Raw genomic sequence first — 21,911 nt, forward strand, 5'->3', positions numbered from 1 at the left:
TATTCTTTCATGCATGTCCGTGCTACGTAAGCAAGTTAATAATTATACAATAAATGTCATTTTTTGTATTGACTGGGACCACTCGAACAGTCGTGTGTACGTAATAAATACATTTTGGGGTTGTTAACTTTAAAAATACTTGATGGAAAAGTGATATGACGCCGAAATATGAACTTCATCCATTGGCAAGATCATAAGTTTGTTGTATTTATATGTAGTGTATAAAGGAGTTTGCATCTTGATATGTGTAAAAAAAAGGGGGGATGAGAGATGCACAATGTTGTTCACATTTGAAGGAGGGAACGCAATTCAAAACCATAAGCAGAAGAAAAACAAACAAAGTATATCTAGAAGATGCCACTGATTTGGTACATACACCAAACGGTCAAAATGATTAATGCTCGATTTTTTTTTAAAACAAATGCATTTAGCTTATACAAACATATAAAGGAGTGGGACACGTTGTTATGAAAAGTAATTTAAATAAACTGTTAGTAAACCAAGTCTGGACTGGTCAACTTAAAACAGAAAAATACTTTTTTGCACTTTTAAGAGGCATTTTTCACACTAAAAAAAGTCAATAAAAGAATACAAATGTTATCAGTGAATATATACCAATTGGCTATCTAAACCTTGAAACAAAACCATGGCATGAGGAATACACTGAAAATTTGTTTTTATGCAAAACAAGACAGTAAAACAATAGATGCAGCATCAATGAAAGGAGGTTTCAATGAGGCAGCAACCTGTGAACCCAATGACATACATTACCAAAAGTAGACATCAACATGATTAAGAGGACATCTTGTTGACTTAAACAAAAATTGAGAATAAAAGTACCAAAAGGTCAACATTATACAAGTATAAGAACATGCGGTATGAATACCAATGAGACAACTATCCACCCCAAGTTCAAATGAGGTGGATGAGAGCAAGTATAGGCAACTGTGTGGCCTTTAACAATGATAAAAATGCATGCATGATTTTGATAGAGAATACAGACAGGGAATGTGTCAAAGAGACATCAACCCGACAAAAGAGCAGGAAACAACCCAATGCCACCAATGGGTCGTGGCATCACCACAGCGAGATAATCTCGCATCCCGTAGCGGGATTCAGCTTGCAGCAAGACATTTCTCAATGTATATTTCTGTATGATGTTTTTTTTCCAAACATTTTGTTTTTCATATATGCTATGCTGGTGACCAAAAATTAATATGATTTTATTAACATTTACTTTATTTTGTAGACAAACCAATGATGATTTCGGGACACAGATGTTATGTGTAAAATATGAAGAATTAAAAAAAATCTATATAAATATTCGAATTTTCATTGTATCATAAACAGCTTCAATTTTATAAGAAAAAAGATTCAAAGATTTTTTTTTAATTACTGAAGCAGCAATCATTATAAATAAATCACAGTATCAAAAATGTTGGGTTAACATTATTTTGATAGCAACCACAAAGGGAAAAAAGGTACACAGACATATATTATGTAAATAAAACAAACATCAAGAAACACATTGTTGTCAGATTTGTCGGAGAATTAAGATTTGTATGAACAAATTAAAAATCATATAAACAATTTAACAGTTTTCACGTTTGCGTTGTATCTCATTTACATGTCTGGCCCTTCTCAGTTAACTATATGGTATGGAGTTTTCTTAATATTTGAGGCCGAGCAGTGATTATATTTGCGAATATCCATGTCATTTGAACTCTGCTGGGTTGTTGCCTCATTAGCAATCATACCAATTTCCTTATTTTATATAAAGGTTCACATGTACAGGAGAATTCGAAGTTGTTGTTTTTGTGAAGCTGCCATTTTATACAAAAGTCATGATGGATATTATAATAGTTTGTAGTAGGAGAATACACTTTTCAATTATTTTTTGTACAAGTTACTATGCAGTATGGGATAAATCCCATTTCATCTTTTCCATGTGATTGATTAAAACATGCATTCAAATGACTGGTTAACTTCTGTATTTCTTCATAGACACGGAGACTGGCAAAGTGGTATTATGTGAAGGTTGGTCCCCAAATGTTTTCTTCCCAAAAGGATTAGGCGATATAGATTATTGGTGAAACATTCAGACTATTCTGTCGTTAGCAATTTTAAGATCAGTTAATTTTGTAAATAAAAATTGAGTTGACTCATTGTGTGATCTCACTGATCTGCAGTGATAAGTTGTTAAGCAGGGTTTTCTACATTGTAATCTTAGTATTTGTATGAGTTGTTTTTCTTTCCATAAACGTTACTTGATGTGTGCTTTTCGAGTAAGGTAAGTGCGTCAGATATCTGAAAGATTATTATAAAAAGGAAAGCATAAATTATAACAAGAATTTACAGAAGTAAGAATGAAACAAAACTAAGAAAAATGGATAAATATTAAAAATAAGAATACAGACTAACGTGGCTACAATATACCGACTGTTGGTTGCTTAACGTCAAGTGGCAAATATTTCATGAATGTTCAGGACGATGTGATACAACATAAAGAATAGAGAATATATATAGTGGTGTGCTATAATATGAAAATAGAGAAAAATGGTAGTTTATAGTATGAAGATAAGAGAATATTAAACGTGGTGTGTTAAAAATAAAAATAGATTGACTTTTCTTTTGGGTTGCTTGGTTATCGTCTTGTGGTAAATAGTGTAATGTTCAGGACGAAAAAAAATAACAATAATTATAAAGATGAGGTCCTAAATTATAGCCCGTTGGGGATACATGTTCGAGAAATTATAACTCACCAGAAAATTAAGGTATATTGTATTGCTTTATGTACAACGGTCCACCTACGGATCCCTCTCTTAGCGCGCAGAGAGCGTGGTATCCTCTATACACGACTAGTGGCGGATCCAGAACTTGTTATAAGGAGGGCACTATACAGTCATGCTACAGTGTTTCCTTATATGATCTAATCAACCAAATTTTTCCCACGAAAAAAATCATGTCTTTAATTTTCTTATACATGTGTACAAAATTCAGAAAAAAAGATCGCCGCTAATTACAGTTTTTTTATCGTTCTTTTTTTTAACATTGCCCATCTGCAAGTTGGGCAACATAGGATCAGCTACAAGAATGTCAGTTTTAATAGTCGCATATAAATGTAACGTTACACTGTTTACTGTTGTTATTTTTTGTTTAAATATAATTGGGATAACGGAAGTGCTATTTATAGATATGTTCTATATTTAATTATTTGTTACGCCCCCTATAAATATCTGACCAGTCCGGTTAATCACCCCAGACGCTATATTTAAATGCGTCTGGGTTATCGAGACTATGCGAACAGTAGAAAATATATTTCCGACATAGGGAAGTTCGTTGATAACTGGTTTTTTTTTCTCGAGTAGTTGTGATTTTTTTTTCTAATGAAACATAAAACGTATATAGACAAGAGTGTTTTTCCTATTTAGGAAAAGATTTCAAAATTATACCGAACGGCAAATGAAATGTCATGGAAGAATAAATAGCTCAAAATCACCCGTCCGCTGTATTTCCTCATTCTCTTTAAAACGAAATAAGAGAGAGAGAAAGTATGTCTTAGCATAAATATGCTAACATGCTCCATGGTTGATTGAACCTTTCCTCACACAAAGTAGTGCTGCATTTTTTTTCAGCAAGTGTCCCAATCTAGCTACTGCAAAGACAATTGCGATATTTAATGTGTCTCATGTTAAATTAATTTTTAAAATAATGTTAGTTCATTCTATCATACTTCGTACAATTACAGCATTTTCATCCTGGATAAAACCGTATACAATAATTAATGTTAACACATTGCTGCAAATATAGTAGAAAAAAAGTCTTTGTTCAACTACTATCGTTACATAGTTTTAAATTGGATCGACAGTTTATTTTTACACTTTGAGAAAGCCCAAGATTTAAATGCTACCTGTAAGTGTAATTGTAATCCTAATCGTATGTGTATGATAGTTTACGCAAATGTCTAATAGGACCCATTCTATGAATTCATCCATGTTGCTATCTTCGGCACACCAAAGCGCTAGCAAGATAAATTGATATCTTGTTGTTCTGAATCTGACTGTGAAGTGGCAAGTGTTTCATGATTTCTTGAGGAAACATCAGTCTAATTATGAGTAGCATATGTTTTGGTGAGTGGAATTTATGATTCACGCATTTACTTGATGTTTGCGTTTGGCAAATATTTGAAAGATATTTCGTACGAACACTATACCACTGTATTTAAATCTAGATTGCGTGCTTTGTCAAGGAATATGCAGATATTATTAAGTGATTGTTTTAAGGCTGCGGAAAGACCCATTACGAAAGGCCGTCTGTTTGGCTATGCTAAACCTCAATAGGCAATTATCTCCTGCACAATTTGAATAAGCAAAAGAAGTGTGAAGTCTTGTAAGCTGCAAGGGATGTACAATACCCGCAAACATACTGATTTATCTCGTGCACATTAAATACAAAAGCAAAGACTTCGGTTGCAGGGGCGTAGCTAGAAAGAAACGATGTGCAAGCAACTAGCAAAAAAATTTTGGGACCCTTTTATGCAGAAATTTTTTTTCTTCAGTTTTTGGTCATAGGACTGTTAAAAGAGGAGCTATATGTAGATAGGACTTATAAAAAAATTATGAATATTAATAAATCTTCTGAATAGAGTAATACATAAACAACACATATTTGTGATACAGAATTTACTCAAAATTGTCCAAAATCTGCTCTTCGGGTCTAGTCAGAAACAAACTTCTGTATTACTTTAATTGTCAATATTCACACTGAAATCCCGATGAATATGCAGTAATGCTAGTAACTGTCGTTCATTGTTGATCGTACATTTGTTTTCAACATACTTAGTACACTGATAGATCTCCATGGTAGCACTCGCGAGATGTTATGAACCAGCGTACGTGTTCAGCATCGAGCGACCTCAAAATTGAATTCGTCAAAATCACATGCCAGGTCAGTTTCGTATGTCTCAGATAATGTTGAGATTTTTTCGTTTGTTATATTTCTTACAACACGATAGAGCAGATACAGCGCAAAAGTGCGATTTTCTGATAATACTAGACGCGACTCCACTCTCCAGTTCCCTTATCATATCATATGGTCTATGAACGCAAAAAATAAAGAGACTTTCCAATACTGTTTTGGCGTGTTTGCAGGGTGATTGGCTCTGGTAGTCTGTCGACCACATCGCCTCGGCATATTTTTAACGATATCGAGGGGTTCTGATAATTCTAATGCCGATTGGTACATCTCATTCCAAACTGATGAACCGTGCACTGTAATATGTGCTCCAAAAACTACATGTCTTAGACTGAGTATTACAAATTCAAATCTAGTAAAAGATACAAGTTACTGTCCGATTTTGTCACTAATCTCCAATGAAACTTTTATTTTGAAACCAAATGCCGTTGTTTAATGATATTTCATCAATTAAAAAAGTGACAACATAGGTGTTTCCTTTTATATTCAATCTATAAATTTTTATTTTGCCATTTTTTTTTGGCATGCCGAATCGATGTGCACGCAACTGCGTGTTAGCGTATAGGCAGCTACGCGCCTGGGTTGAAGGGGAAAATTATTAGCATTGTGGAACGTATAAATCCACAAATGTCCGGTTTATTACTGCAATGCAATAAGGCTAGTGGCAAATACTATACCAAATTATAATACCTTGTCCGTCTAAAAATATTTCCGTCATACTTTTCTCATATATATTCAGTCTGCAGCTTGACAATACTGAGTTACATCGCGATAGCACGTTTTGGATCTGCACCTATTTCCTATTTGACGATGTTATGTTGATTGAACAATCATTTTTGTCACACATTTCGCTTGTCCTACTCCGATCCGCTTGATTTTCCTATTAAACAAAAGGCAGTGTCTGCGCAAAATTGCCGTTCGTAGGCTACGCGTACCCACATCCGGTTTTATAGCCATCAGATCGGGAATTAAACGTGAAATATATACAGAAATTGTCGCAATTCAGGCGCGGATCCAGAGGGGGGGGGGTTCCGGGGGTTGGAACCCCCCTTTTTTTGGACGATCAATGTATTTGAATGGGGACATGTAATTGGCCCCCCCCTTTTTGTCCTGGGTTAGGAACCCCCCTCCCCCTTTTTTTAAAATGACTGGATCCGCCCCTGCAATTAGTGAATAAAATTGATCAACTACTTTGTAAACATTTATATATAGGTAAGTGAACAGTTTTTCTCGGTTAATAAATATTCTTAAAATGGGAAATGATTGATATACATGTGGGGCATCATGAATTGGAACAATTTGTTCAAAAGGGTCAGTCGACTTATTTTATACAATTGTATATAAAAACAAACTCGGAGTCAATTGCATTGCAGCTGCAGAGAAAAGAAGAACTGGAAACACAAAAAATAAAGAGGTAATCAAGTTTAACAGAATACATCTTTCCTGTATACACGGAGGCAAAAAATTAAAAAAAAAAGAAAAATTAAGGCCTAATACATTATTTCTGATAAACAATTAAAGGCCGATGCCAATAATCTTCTATGAAAGCTTCGTTAATAAATAACAAAATATTTGACGAAAATGTAAACCTTCATCGCATCAAAAAATATTTTACCTCTGAAGCGTGGAAGCAACTTCGGATATTATATATAATAGGACTAGTTTACAGGGACTGTAGATTTCTTTTTCAATCAGTGTGCATTTAATTTGCAAGGTTTATTATGTATTATTAACTAATAAATACAATTAGAAAACTTAGTATCATTTGTCATAATCTTCACTCGTTCTTCTCAAAATCACAATAATTATTATCGATAATTTCTGTATATATTTCACGTTTAATTCCCGATCCAATGGCATTTTATTATAAAACCGGATGGGGGTACGCGTAGCCTACGAATGTCAATTTGACTATTCGTACCCGCATGCGGGTACGCGCAGACACTGCCTAAACAAAAACGCCAGTTTCTATGAATGGTTAACGAGTAGATAAGATTTGCCTGATAACGTGTGGAGTCTTGTTTCATGCAGATTTAATTAATAATAATCAGAAAAACACAACGAGAATTTATACATTTACTAAGCTGACTCGGCCGCCTCCGATTGGTTGTGCGCTATTAATTTGAATGACTAATTGCTTACTAAAGGTAAGAAGATCAGATCGACCAGTAACGCCTTCATATATCGAATTTTTAAAAGAAAAAAAGGATGAAATTTGTTGAAAAAATAGGCAGGACAGGAGTTTTAAGTAAACAAAAAAGTCAGGATGAGACGCTTGCAAAAAAAAAGTCTGGTCGACAATTTAGGTTAAAAAAAGTCAGGATAAACTAAAAAAAAAAAAAAGGCAGGACCGAACAGAGTGAAAAATAAAAAGGTAGGACAGAGATTACAGCACTTTTCATCCTAGCCCCCCATCCCCCCCATAAAAATAAAATGGTAGCTCCCTTATCTTCTAGAGCTGAAATAACGAACGGGAGTATAGTATAGAATAGATGATCGCTTCGTATTCCAATTCATAGATACATGTATATCTTTATGCCCGGTCGATATTACAAGCGCTCTTGTGCAAGTATTACCCTCCTTTTTAGGTCGCCTGTCCCGCAGAGCCAATTGAGCTTTTCTCATCACTTCGCGTCCTCCGTCGTCGTTAACCTTTTACATTTTGAACTTCTTCTAGAGAACCATGGAATGGAACTAGACATGGCATTAATTTTCCTTATTAAGTGCTGACCAAGTGTTGTTACTTTGTAGCCGATACATCATGCAAGATGGCTGCCAGTAGAGGACTTAGTTTAACATACATACAATGGGAAATACATACAAATGTCTGCTTTTATAGAACCTCGAATGGAATGAAAGCAAACAAAAAATAGATGTTCCTTATGAGGTTCTGACTAAGTGTTGTTACGTTGAAGCCGATCCATTATCCAATATGGCCGCCAACGTGGCACTTAGATTAATATAGGACCCTATGGGAAATACATACAAATGTCTTCTTTGAGAGAACCACTGAATGGTCATTGGAATTAAACCAAACATAGCGTTAATGTTTCTTATGAGGTGCAAACCTTGAGTGGTGTTACTTTGTAGCCGATCTATCCCACAAGATGGTTGCACGCGGGGGACTTAGTTTAAAATATGACCCCAAGGGAAATACATACAAATGTCTTCTCTTAGGGAACTACTAAATGGAATGAAACCAAACATAGCATTAATGTTCCTTGTCGGGTGCTGACCAAGTGTTGTTACTTTGTAGCTGATCCATCATCCAAGACGGCCGCCAGCGTTGGACTTAGTTTCACGTAGGATCATAAGGAAAATACATGCATATGTCTTCTTTTAGACAACAACTGAATGTAATGAAACCAAACATAGCGTTAATGTTCCTTGTCAGGTGCTGACCAAGTGTTGTTGCTTTGTAGCTGATCCATCACCCAAGACGGCCGCCAACGGGGAATTTAGTTTAACGTAGGATCATAAGGAAAATACATACAAATGTCTTCTTTTAGAGAACAACTGAATATAATGAAATCAAACATACCAGACTGTTCTTTATGAGGTGCTGACCAAGTGTTCTTACTTTGTAGCTGATCCATTATCCATGCTGGCCGCTAGCCGGGACTTAGTTTAACATAGGACCCTACGGGAAATACATACAAATGTCTTCTTTTAGAGAACCATTGATTGGAATAAAACCAAACATAGCATTAATGTTCCTTGTGAGGTGTTGCTGATTTACTGTTCAAGATGGCCACCGGGATTAATGATTAAATTACAGGGTCAATATTAAACCAAATTAGGCCTCAAACATGATTTAAGTATCTGTTAAGATTTTTATCTTTTTTATATGATTTCAAAACACCAAGCAGAGTCAGATGAGCGACACAGGCTCATGACAGCCTCTAGTTATTTTGTCAAATTGGGTGTTTCGAAAAATAACATTTCCAACCGCCACCCCCCAAAAAAAGAGGATAGTTTTTTTTAGCTGCTGTCAGACTTTTGAAGTATACAACATATGCCTGCATTCCGAATGGACGTGGCTGTTTTATTCAACAACCCAACAATAGAAAACCAACGGACATATACGAATATGTTTTAGTTCAGTAGCCATATAGGAATGTTAGTTCAGTAACTAAAACAAAAAAAGTCATTGCAAAAAAAGTAAACATCTGACTAACAATTATCTTTTATTTTGATAAACAATATCAAAAAACAGCTTTATCACAGTTAGTGTAAATTATAAATAATAATACTAAATTTGATATGTCACCACAAATAAATATCCTTATATTAAAAAGCAATATATAAATATAGATTTTAAAGATTGAACACCTATAAGTGTCGGTATTGTAATTAAAAAATTAACATCTTTCATTACATTGTTAATACAACCTTCACAGTAAATTAAAAGAAACTACTATAGCTTTATCACCAATTGTCAATATAAGTGAGATTGAAATTAGAAATAATATACAATCTAATTAAAATATTGATCTCTGATTATGTTATACTTCATATGTAGTATATAACGTAATCAGAGATCGATATTTTAATTAGATTGAAATAATATATGGTTTTGATATAATATTTATATAAAGATGTTTGTTTCAATGTTTAAGTAAATCAAGATGAACATCAGCCGACCTCCCAGTTTCATTATCTTTTCCTTCCACGATTAATTCTGTATCACCAAATGTCAAAGAGACTATGACTTGTCGATCCATTCCTTTAGACGTATCTGGCATTTCTACTCTAATTTTCCCTATTTCTTCACAACCTTTATCAGTAGTATATGTCGGATTTCTCTCGTTTGTTTGGTAAAGATTGAGAGTCATTTCTATCATGTTTGGGCGAAGTGGGAAGACATCGTGGGTAACTGTCTCACCCAGCATGAATTCCGACCCAGCTTCACAAAGAATGTGGAAAATATCTTTGCAGTAGGGAACTCCACCTTCCATCATTTTCTTTTCTTCAGGGTCAGTCTCTTTCATGAAGTATCTTAGGTTTCGTAACCCAATTGTCTTACTAGCAACTCGACAAGAAACGATTCTCGGATGGTGTCCGTAAAGAACAGCACCTTTTAAAACAACTAATCCGGCTTCAGGTGGAATGACAATGTTTTTGGTTGGAAAAGCTTTTTTCACGCATAATTGCATAATCGTTGATTCAGCAAAACCGCCAACCATGATGATATCTTGCACCATATTAGCACCAGCAAGTTCTAGAACTGTTCTACAATGTTCAGTTATACTTTGAATGCACGCAGAGAAGAAATTACCCATCACTTCTTTTGGAAACTTAAGCTTATCTTTCTTCATTTCTGTATTGGTATTCGCGAATAAACTGATGTTAGCTTCTGAAGCTGTCTTTTTCATTGCTTTGGTGTAGCGGTCTCGGAGGTCCATTGGTATACCTAACGTAAAACGGCCATGTCCATCGGTACCAAGTTTACGTTTGACCATTTCGATGCTTCTTTCAAGGTCTAGATAGTCGGAGGTAGACTCGGCTTTAAATTCACCAAGGATTTTCGGAGTGAATATTTTCTCTAGGAATTTGTATATCTCTTCGTTGACATATAATCCTCCCCATGCCCCACCACTAGCCTTTGTAACTTCTTTTAATGTTCTGTCTGGCATTACTTCTCTGACGGTAACATCGACAGTTCCTCCTGCAATAGATATCCATTCACAAGTTACGTTTCGAATAGTGCTAAAATTGCGAATGAAAATGGGGGAATGTGTGCATAATTTAGTAAATAAGGTGTACATTGATATAAGAAAATATGATATGATTGCCAATGAGACAACTCTTCGTCCTAGTCACAATTTGTAAAAGTTATAACCATGATAAGTCAAAGTACGGTCTTTAACATGGCTTACACCGAACAGCAAGCTATACTGAACATCAGATTCCTGACTATGGCAGGTGCAAACAAATGCAGCGGGTTTAAACGTTAATTTAAAATAGGTACCAACCTTTATACATGATCATACATATTGTCTAATTGTCTGTATTATTTGGCTATTTACACTAGTCAGGCGCATTGAATTCTTCGGATGTTCTTAATAAATACAAGTACACACCCGTGATATCGCGGGTCCGTGACTGACTTAAAGTATATAACTATGCCTAAGCCTTATTTTAGTAATTGGTATTGTCATCTGATAAAGTCATGTCGATTATAAGATACACAGTTTTGTTTTTTTTTGCTTTCAAATCTTTCTGTTTGAACCCGTCGACCTGGAACTTATCAATTATTGGTAATATTAATTATTTGGAAAACAAAAGGTCCTTGCTATCCAGGAATGGAGTATTTTTTAATCAACAGCATTGTCCTATATTAGTTATCTTAGAAAGCCTTGCTGATTGCTGAATAAAACTACAATAGGGAACAATTTGACAATGATAGAATTTAGTAGTGTCAGCCCTTTGATTATGACCCGTGTATATAGCAAAATCCTAAATGCACCGTTTGGTGGTGCGCCTGTCAAATGCGGAACGTACAGATAAGGTAATAGCTAACAGATGAATATACTATTGGTATCGGTATCGGATTTGACCCGGAACTTGTTAATTATTGGCTATATTAATTATGTGGAAAACAAAAGGGTCTGGAGTGGTGTAATTTTTGGAAAGATTAGAACTTGTTCTAAATCTTTACTTAGGCACCAGCCTCCCTAACAACAGGACAGGTTAGCTACTGTTACTAAATGTATTCACACTGAAATATAGTTCCCTATGGTTCTGATGTATGTGCACATAATACACATATAAACTGAAAAAAACTGGGTATATTGTTGGAGCAGTTCATTCAAGAATGTAGGTCATTAAGGTGTGTTGATGTGCAGGCTTTTAAGAAACATTTTGATTTGGTAATTGGGTATTGATTCAACTAGTATGATTGACAACTGTCATTTATATCACTAAACAATCAGTGACAAGGTGAACCTTTAATTACAATGCCCCACCTCCTAAACTGCCAATCAAAGTGACCACATTACCTATCAACCTCAGTCTTACATAATTATACAGACCACTCAATATAATTCTTAATACACAAGTATTTGACCTCATAATTGAATACACAAATGTGTATATTAGATGTTTGATATGTATAAGGATGATAGATTTATTTATTGCCAATTACTTTTGATCTTCATTACATAAAGTGATTCTGTAAATTATATCTGAAAGATAAATGATTAATGGATTAACAAGATCTTACAAAAAATGAAATATGAATATAAATATGAATAAATAAAAGGTATTCAAGTAAGGCCTATAATCTACTTGATAAATTTCCAATAATCATCTGTAATTAATCAACAATTAAATTAGTACACTTTTTTTTATCAGGAATTGGCTTGAAACAGTTTAAAAATTTTAAAACTTTTAATTATAACAAACCATTGTTTATTAGTTTATTTCCCATCAATCATTATGTCTATTTTAGTCATTTGAATTTTTATTAGAAGTGAATATATATTTTTGCAATCAGGAAAGAATCCACATTTCAATAAGATAAGTTTTTTAATTGGTTTACGTTGAAAAAGTACATTTTCAATGCCCTGTGTTGAAAAATACTTTAAAAATTTATCAAAAGGCACTCTAAAACTTTTAATCTTCAATGCCATATAACCTCTGTTTCAACTTACAAAATGCCCCATAACAACATTTTTCAATTTCTTTTGTTGCCCCATTAAAAGTTTTAAGCTGTTGGTCCAGATTTATGTCTTACAAGGATAGTTGGTACCATTTACTAGAAGAATTTTTGCATTTTTTTGTTTTTTTGAAACATGTTCAGAACCGGCAACATAATTTCGATAAGATATAAACTGCAGTTTAAATAAAAATGTGCAAATTAAGAGACCCATATTATTTAATTTGAGCTCATTTTATCCTCATACTGAAAAAGCAAGTTTCCTTCTAAAGACCTGCTATAAATGCAATTTTCAGCAATAGTGCTTTATAAATGTTCATTTTCCCCCACCATACCTTAATATGAAATAATTCAAACTACTCTTCTAATCTTTCCATGAGTGATTTCCATCACTTTGATTAATCTACACCATTGTCCTATATTAGTTCTATATAGAGTTAAATTCTTTGATTTGTCGTTTTTACCCGATGACGGCTGACAAATTGGACCTCGTAATTTTAGTATTATAGATGAATGTTTAATGACCTTTTTGGACGAGCACACTATGTAACTAATAATAAATATTAAGGTAGTTCATTGGTTTAAAAAAAAATAATTACAGAATTTTCTTATACTTTGCCAAAATTAAGATTTTTCTATGTTAAAAAGTATGGATCACAGCGCTATTTTGCAAGGTACGAGTCGGTTTAAAATTGCCAAAATTTGTTTAGATTGTTCATGGAAAAACACATTTTTGTGCATTCAAAGAAATCTATGAAACAGAATTTTGAAAAAAAATATAAGAAGATAGGTTTTATAATATATTTAAAGAAAATAAAAAGAAAAAATAGTGTCACCGTCCGAACTTGTTTTCTAGCTACAAGTAAAAAATGAAAATGTCAGTATAAAGTTGTACTTAAAGAGTTATTTCCCCTTAAATGGCTTATTTGAAAAAATAACTCTATAAGCACAAATATTTGGTATTTGTTAATTTTCTTTTCGATATTGCAATAAATATCTGAGTTTTCTTTATATAAATAAACAGTGTATCCAATACATTGCAAATCTGTCTCCAAATTTGCAGATTTGGGCAAAGATCTAGACCGATTATTTACTGTGCAATTAAAGATGGCGGTATACCCCTACACTACCTTAAAATATATGTGTGGGCTTTATGCAATTGCATGCAGCATATTTCTAAGCAAATGGATATCAAAACTTTTACTTCTTATTAAAGTGTGGGATGAAGAGTTTTTACAATTTGTAAAATAAAGATACGAGTTCCTATCATGGGATAAAAAATAAGGCGACGTGATATGATTTTCGATGAGACAGGGGTTATCATATTTGAATCAAAGAAGAAAAGTCTATTAGATTTGGAGCTATTTACTTCTCTTTTCAGAATTGATTTTGTTAATTGACACCATTTAAAAAAAAACACATGTAATTTTGCAATGTTGTTTCAAAATTTCTTAGTATTCACAGAAATTATAATAGAACATGCAGAAGAACATTTTTATTTAATGGAATAATAAAAAAAAAATAAGTATAGATATGTTTTTTAAGTTCATCATGTAAAAATTTAAACGTTTCAAAACTTTTCGAATTTTGACCCTCTCAGTAAAATGAATTCAATGAATTAATTTATTGTTTGGTGTTTGCTTTACGTCGTGAATTCAACGAAAACAAGCCCAACCTCCCTCTAAATGATGTTAATTGTTGTACCTCCTAAGTCAAGCACCATGTATCTTGTCCCTGGGTCATATGGTGACAGGGTAGGACCTTCATCTTGGGCTCGTTGAACATTTACATTCATATGTTTAATGAACACTGAAGCAGCCTCTGGTTCTAAAGCTAAAGTTAGCTGTTCGGTTGGTATTCCTGCCTGAAATGAAATTTTCAATAACAGTCAATTGTACATTCTAAATATATTGTGACAGTTTTTTAGCTCACCTGGCCCATAGGGCTAAGTGAGCTTTTCTCATCACTCGGCGTCCGTCGTCGTCCTGTGTCGTCGTCCGTCGTCGTTAACTTTTACAAAAATCTTCTCCTCTGAAACTACTGGGCAAAATTTTACTAAACTTGGCCACAATCATCATTAGGGTATGTAGTTTAAAAAATGTGTCCGGTGACCCGTCCAACAAACCAAGATCGCCGCCATGGCTAAAAATAGAACAAATGTAGTTTTTGGCTTATAACTCAAAAACCAAAGCATTTAGAGCAAATCGGACATGGGGGTAAAATTGTTTATCAGGTCAAGATCTATCAGCCCTGAAATTTTCAGATGAATCGGACAACCTGTTGTTGGGTTGCTGCCCCTGAATTGGTAATTTTAAGGAAATTTTGCCGTTTTCTGTTATTATCTTGAATATTATTTTAGATAGAGATAAACTGTAAACAGCAATAATGTACAGCAAAATAAGACCTAAAAATAAGTCAACATGACCAAAATGGTCAATTGACCCCCTAAGGAGTTATTGTCCTTTATAGTCAATTTTTAACAATTTTCATAAAATTTGTAAATTTTTACTAACATTTTTTTACTGAAACTACTGGGCCAAGTTTATTATAGGTAGAGATAATTGTAAGCAGTAAGAATGTTCAGTAAAGTAAGATGTACAAACACATCATCATCACCAAAACACAATTTTGTCATGAATCCATCTTCTTCCTTTGTTTAATATTCACATAGACCAAGGTGAGCGACACAGGCTCTTTAGAGCCTCTAGTTTAAAGATGAATTTTGTCCTTAATCAGGACATTTATGTAAGCATGTATACTAATCTTAGATTCATGATGTTTTATATTAGTTGTTATTGGCTTTGAACTAGCTGTCAGTAACTGCGACTATTCTAAGATCTGCACTTAGTGTCTTTTTGTTGTTGGGATTTACAAGTACCCGGCCACGTCCACATGTTTTTGTGATATGTATTTCTATTTGTAACCCTCTGATGAGTTAGACTTTTCAACTGCTTTTTATAGTTCGTTCTTATGTCTTACTGTTAAACCACTGTCCTAGGTTATGGATAAGGTTGGGATTCCGCTTACATGTTTAATCCCTACACATTCTATATGTATGTTTCTGTCCCAAGTTAGGAACTTGTAATTCAGTGGTTGTCGTTTGATGCTGTGTTACAAATCTGTTTTTAATAATTTTTTATACATTTATTAGGCCGTTAGTTTTCTCGTTTGAATGTTAAACAAGTATGATTTTGGGTACTTTTATAGCTGACTATGCTAAAGGTTGAAGACCGTACGGTGTATCGTTAATTTCTATGTCATTTGGTCTCTTGTTGAGAGTTGTCTCATTTGCAATCATACCACATCTTCTTTTTTTTTTATAAGTATCTGCTATGATTTGCAGTTTTTTAGGTATTGACGACACTGGAGAGAATACATTGCAGACATATCAGACTGGAAAGCACAAATAATTCAATTCAAGCAACAAACTAACCATCTGATAACTTTATGTTATCAAAAACAATGTTTTATACGTCGCTATAATCATTTGAAAACTATTATCAATATCCTTAGTTTTCACACATTGATCAATATGTATGATATGTGATGTTCAGTTGTTGTCGTTTGTTGGTGTGGTTCATAATTGTTTCTCATTTCTCTCTTTTTTTTAATATAGATTAGACCGTTGGTTTTCCTGTTTGAGTGCTTTTTACACAAGTCATATGGAGCCCATTATAGCTTGCTTTTCGGTGCTAGCCTTGGTAACGTGTTGAAGGCCGTATTTTGACCTATACTGTTTTACTTTTTTACAAATTGCGACTCGGATGAGGGTGTCCCATTTGCACACTCATACCACATCTTCTTATATCTATATAGCTATAATTTGAAATTTCCAATATACAAAATAGGAAGTATTCTGTAGTATATCCAGAGATCGTCCGTGACTTATGTATTCTATCAACTTACAAGTTTAGCTGCTTCCCTCATAAATTGTTTGGCAGTGAAATCCCATATTGCTGGTACAGTCAATACCCAACCAAGTTCCTTTTCCATGACCGCTGTTTCCAATACTCCTCTATTCCGAAGTTCATCAAGTACTAGTCCTTTGATGTACGATATCGAGTGCTTGAAAACTTCCAGTGCTGGGAGCTCAAGTCCCTGGTCGGTTCGTAATGGTATGGTGCGATTAATTTTCTGTAAAATAAGATGTTTTGGTAGTATCATAATATTTCGTTCGTGTCGGTGTCAGGGAAAAAAGTCGCACATATCTGTGGAAAATGTGACATTGATTGAAATTCAAAGTTGCTTATATTTTTGAATCCATGATGATGTTTGAAACACACAGTGGCGGATCCAGGGGGGGGGGGGGGGTTCCGGGGGTGCGCACCCCCCCTTTATTTTTGCCGATCAATGCATTTGTATCGGGACATATGTTTTGCACCCCCTGCACCCCCCCTTTGCCCTGGGTTAGCACCCCCCTTTCGAAAATTCCTGCATCCGCCCCTGGAAACACATCATGTTTACCTTAATAATTTGATTTGTTCGTATTTGTGTTTCTGTTCTTTTATATTTAAAACAATTAAAAAAATTATTGAGCTATTTAGGTTCCAACTCCCTCTGGAAGAACTGACCTTATGGATTTTGGCATAATCTTTTTCTTTTTTTAATCCATTTTGTCGTGTAGTTTTTAAAGCATTTTTCTATTAACGTATTCATACAAATTTGACCTTCACATTTGTGGGTTTGAGCACTCCTAATAAAGTTTACTCCAGAAAAGAGGTTCTAAACTATATAAACTAACGTGCACGAACATTCTTGATAGATCTACACTTTTAACCTAGCTCTTATGGTTTTCGAGATAAGTAAACCTAGCCATGCTAACCTTATCTTTTTATTATCAATTCTAAGTTTCAGCCTTGCTCCTAAAGTTTTCGACCTTAGAACTGCCAAAAGAATATAATATCAGTATTCAGGGACAATCAGTCGACAAAGATTTGTAAGATTTGTCTGTTTTGTTTTAAGGTAGTTCTTGTTATGTTGACTATTTCAATCATTTGGCAAGTTTTTCTTTCATTGCTATAGTTTAAGAGATACTACCCCAAAACTGCAGTTCTACCCCATGTTCTATTTTTAATCATGATAGTTGGTATTACTTTTTAGTAATCTAGTTGATCTAAACAAAAATTACAGACTCAGTTTCAAGTACTCATATATATATACAGAAGCAGTACAGAAGCAGTCTGTGAGACACAATTTGATTACGCGTTCAAAATATCAAAATAGATGATTTGTAAAGAAAAGAACGATATTAACGGACGACATACCGTATGCAGTGATACCAATAGCTCACTTTCCCCCAAAAAAATATCTTACGAGTAAAAAGGAGGAAAGTTAAAAAGTCGCCAAGTACATAAAAGGAGAAATGTGACGAAATGATTATTGATTTAATTAAAAATAGAAGGTTGCTAGAATAATTTGGCTAAATCTAAGGTCAATCTGGTTTTAAAATGTAATTATAAATAATATAGCTGATGTGAAAATGATTTCAAATTGTTATTATTTTTATACCTCATGATAGAGTGTCATCTTGAAATGTTTGAAGTAATACCATCCAATATGTTTATCTTCTTGAGCAAGGTCACTGTATTTATCCTCGGCATCATAACCAAAACTGTGAAATGTTTTATCTGGATTCAGCAGGAGGACGGTTGGGGTCTTCTCCGAAACTAAAGCTGGACCCCCACCAGAAGAAGCCCAATGTTTAGTCCATATTCTCAACGGCTCTGACTGATAAGTATCTCGCATAGAATACCCAAATCCTGTGTATGTTGTACCGAAATCAATGGCCGCTACCATCAACTTACTAGGAATCTGTTTGTCTAGGGCAGCTGCCATCACCCCTAGTTTTTCCTAAAATTTAGTGTCCGTTACTTCACTGCTCCGGCCATTCTGAAACATTTCAAGAACATCGATTCAGTCTTAAGATTTATATAAGGTGATTTGTTGATGTTTTTTCGTATTTTTTTTCTCGCATTAGCGTTGTCAGTTTATCTTCGATTTATTAGTTTTGACTGCACGTTGTCATAAATTGTGTTCTGAGAGATTCGTGCATTTTCAACATTTTTCATAATTAAACAAACACTGCAACTGTATATAATATGATGCATGTGACATTCGGACTGTTTTAATATAATGTTTAAAGTATAACAATCAATAAAGGATGCAGATCATTTTACTGAACACTGCTTTCCAAAAACAAACTGGAAACGTCAAGTATACACTTATAATTACATTAGATGTATGTTTCATTATAATACGTTATTATGATTGGCTAACTGCACATCACGTGTTATTCCTTAAGCAGTTGCATCACACAATAAAACTTATCATTCATGATGCCACGAGGTCCCATAATAAAGTGCACAGGTAAATTAAATAAAAACTTAATGTGAATCGTGTTTTCATGATCCTAGCTAAAAAATGTAATTATAAGTATTGAATGCTTCTTTTTGTAACTTCATAGGGTTGGAAAAGCGTTGACCGCGCTTCATACAAAATGTACTTCGGTCAACGCTTTTACACCCCAATAAAGTTACAAAAAGAAGCATTCAATTCTTAAATGAATAACATTTTTCAGTCTATAACCATGAACGCTTACTCCTTTATTTAAAATTAGATTGTTTCCCATATTAACACAAACGAAAACAGGGATCTCAGGATATTCACAAAAAATATATCCAATCTTTAAATATGGCTTAATTATTATACCTTCTGACAACAACATCTGTTACTTATAATATGTAAAATATGCGTTTTTCTTTCTGTAATTTTTATGCAGGTTTCACAAAACACAAATAACAATCGCCGAATTTGTTCATGAATGCGTTATATGGTATTCCAATGAAATAATGTGTTTAAAGGGGTAAGATTATAGGCTAAACCAGATTCTTTGATTAAGCTCATCATACTCATGGATGTCTAATATAAAATTTACTTACTTCTCTAATCATATAAAATTTTACTTATTTTTCTAATCATTATTTAACTGCTATATTTGTGTTTGGGAGGCTTAAATAATGTAGTTTCTGTTGCAATTGCCCTACCGTTGTCAAATTTGAAATATTATACCAACTTGGATCAGTTAGGGCAATTTTTTTTGGGGGGGGGGGACTGCTATCCACGCAGTTGTTGTAACATCTTTACTGTCATCACCTTTGGAGTTTTAGAGTTGTACCAGTTCATATCACAAATAACTATTTTTATTTTGGCATATCTTGGCAGTCTATGCGCCGTGTTTGGAATTTTTTACCAGCGTCTCTGATGTTCGTTTTATCTGTTTGTATACATTTCAAGATTGTGATAGTGTGATAATTAGAATAGATTGACATGATTCATTCTACATCGTGGTATTACTTTGTAGAAGGATATATGTTATCCGAAATATCCGTAACATTTGTTCATTTTATTGTTATTTTATGGTGATGTACCCTTTTTGAATTGTTATATATATACAAGTATATAGCTATATATTCCGATTCACTGACATGGTTCGACAGCAACTTGATTATTATTAGGTGGATTTAATCATTTTTATGCCCCACCTACGATAGTAGAGGGGCATTATGTTTTCTGGTCTGTGCGTCCGTTCGTCCGTCCGTCCGTTCGTCTGTCTGTCCGTTCGTCCGTCTGTCCCGCTCCAGGTTAAAGTTTTTGGTCACGGTAGTTTTTGATGAAGTTGAAGTCCAATCGACTTCAAACTTAGTACACATGTTCCCTATGATATGATCTTTCTAATTTTAATGCCAAATTAGAGTTTTTACCCCAATTTCACGGTCCACTGAACATGGAAAATGATAGTGCGAGTGGGGCATTCGTGTACTGAGGACACATTCTTGTTTTTTATAAATTGATAGATATCGGATTGATTCATTGGATTCCAACGGAAAATATCAAAGTATACACATTAGCAGTAGGAATGATATTATATCAATCTTTTTGCATGTCAAATTGATTTCACAAATTGCACGGCATTCGTAGCGTATATATATTATAGTCGATTTTTTTCTTCATATACTGGTTTCTGATGGCACACTTCCTTTTTATTCGTGTAATTATGGCTTAGCCTATCTTGTAATTATAGGAATGGTAATAAAATATATAATTGTAAATGACTGATACTTACAACTTCGCCATCGTTACAATTACCTTCCTTATTGTGAACTAGGGGAGATAACCAAAACAGTGTTTACTGATTAAACTATCAGTTTATAATAAACATTAATCCTCAGAGCATTGATCAATATGTTTTTTTTATAGTTAGGTATAGTTTTATTCATTTTAGACAATCCAAATGGGTGAAAAGATATTTTAGTACTACAAGTGGAGTCAGAAGTGTGCCCTTTTTATGCCTCATTTATCTGGACTGTACGTCCGTTCGTCCGTCCGTTCTTCCGTCTGTTTCGCTTCAGGTTTTTAAAAGGAGCAGGGCTGGTATACGTAAGGATCGATTTTGACCTCAAATTTCAGGTTCATCTGACGAAAGATTTTGACCACTTTTTAAACACGTCAGTGTCTATTTCATTTGATTCAATTAGTTAACGTGAAAGATTTTATCTGATGAAGTCATTAAAAACGATCCGATTCAAGCTCAAATATGAAAAATCTACCAAATATGCCGAAAAATGTCACTTTTCAGATGGTTTTTGTCAAAAATGAAAGTGGCCGCATCCGTGTTCATCATCAACCTTTATATATGTAATGTATTATCATAAAATACAACTTGCATTTCAATATTAAGGATGAACACGAATGCGGCCAATTCCGTTTTAAACTTAGTACACATGATCCCTATGATATGATCCGTCTAATTATAATGCCAAATTAGAGTTTTTACCCCAATTTCCCAGTCCACTGAACATAAAAAATGATAGCCTACGGTGTTTGTGGAGCATCCTATGGACACATTTTGTTATATTTTTATATAATTTTTTAATCTTAATTTATTCCGTTATATATTTACTAACCCCCCTCCCCCCATAAAAAAAAAGCTTAAAGAAAGAAAGAAAAACAAAACATAAAACAAATCAAATAACAATATGAGATACTCGATGATATAATTTTATTTTATCATTGGATGAACAAAATCATATTTATTTTGTTCAGTACAATGGACTGCTACATATCTGATTAGAGTAATTTATCATGTTTTATTTATGTATAGTAGTCATTGCCTGATAACTATATACACTTTTTTTATAACATTACACCAACCTTTGCCTATTTAATAGGCTCATCTTATCCAGTAAATGTATGAATACATGTAAACGTGTCCCCTAAA

General features: G+C 33.9%; 1 protein-coding gene across 1 annotated transcript; it reads right to left on the minus strand.

Annotated features, from left to right (window-relative positions):
- Positions 1-9,455: 9,455 nt before the first annotated feature.
- Positions 9,456-20,826, minus strand: LOC143085402 (heat shock 70 kDa protein 12A-like). The gene is made up of 5 exons (XM_076261733.1): positions 20,757-20,826; positions 18,143-18,523; positions 16,541-16,768; positions 14,339-14,498; positions 9,456-10,642 (listed from the first exon to the last, which is right to left on the minus strand). Exons 2-5 carry the CDS (start codon positions 18,467-18,469, stop codon positions 9,582-9,584), a joined length of 1,776 nt encoding a protein of 591 aa, XP_076117848.1. The 5' UTR covers positions 18,470-18,523; positions 20,757-20,826; the 3' UTR covers positions 9,456-9,581.
- Positions 20,827-21,911: the final 1,085 nt, after the last annotated feature.

This window comes from Mytilus galloprovincialis, chromosome 8 (genome assembly GCF_965363235.1).
Source record: "Mytilus galloprovincialis chromosome 8, xbMytGall1.hap1.1, whole genome shotgun sequence".
NCBI lineage: Eukaryota > Metazoa > Mollusca > Bivalvia > Mytilida > Mytilidae > Mytilus > Mytilus galloprovincialis.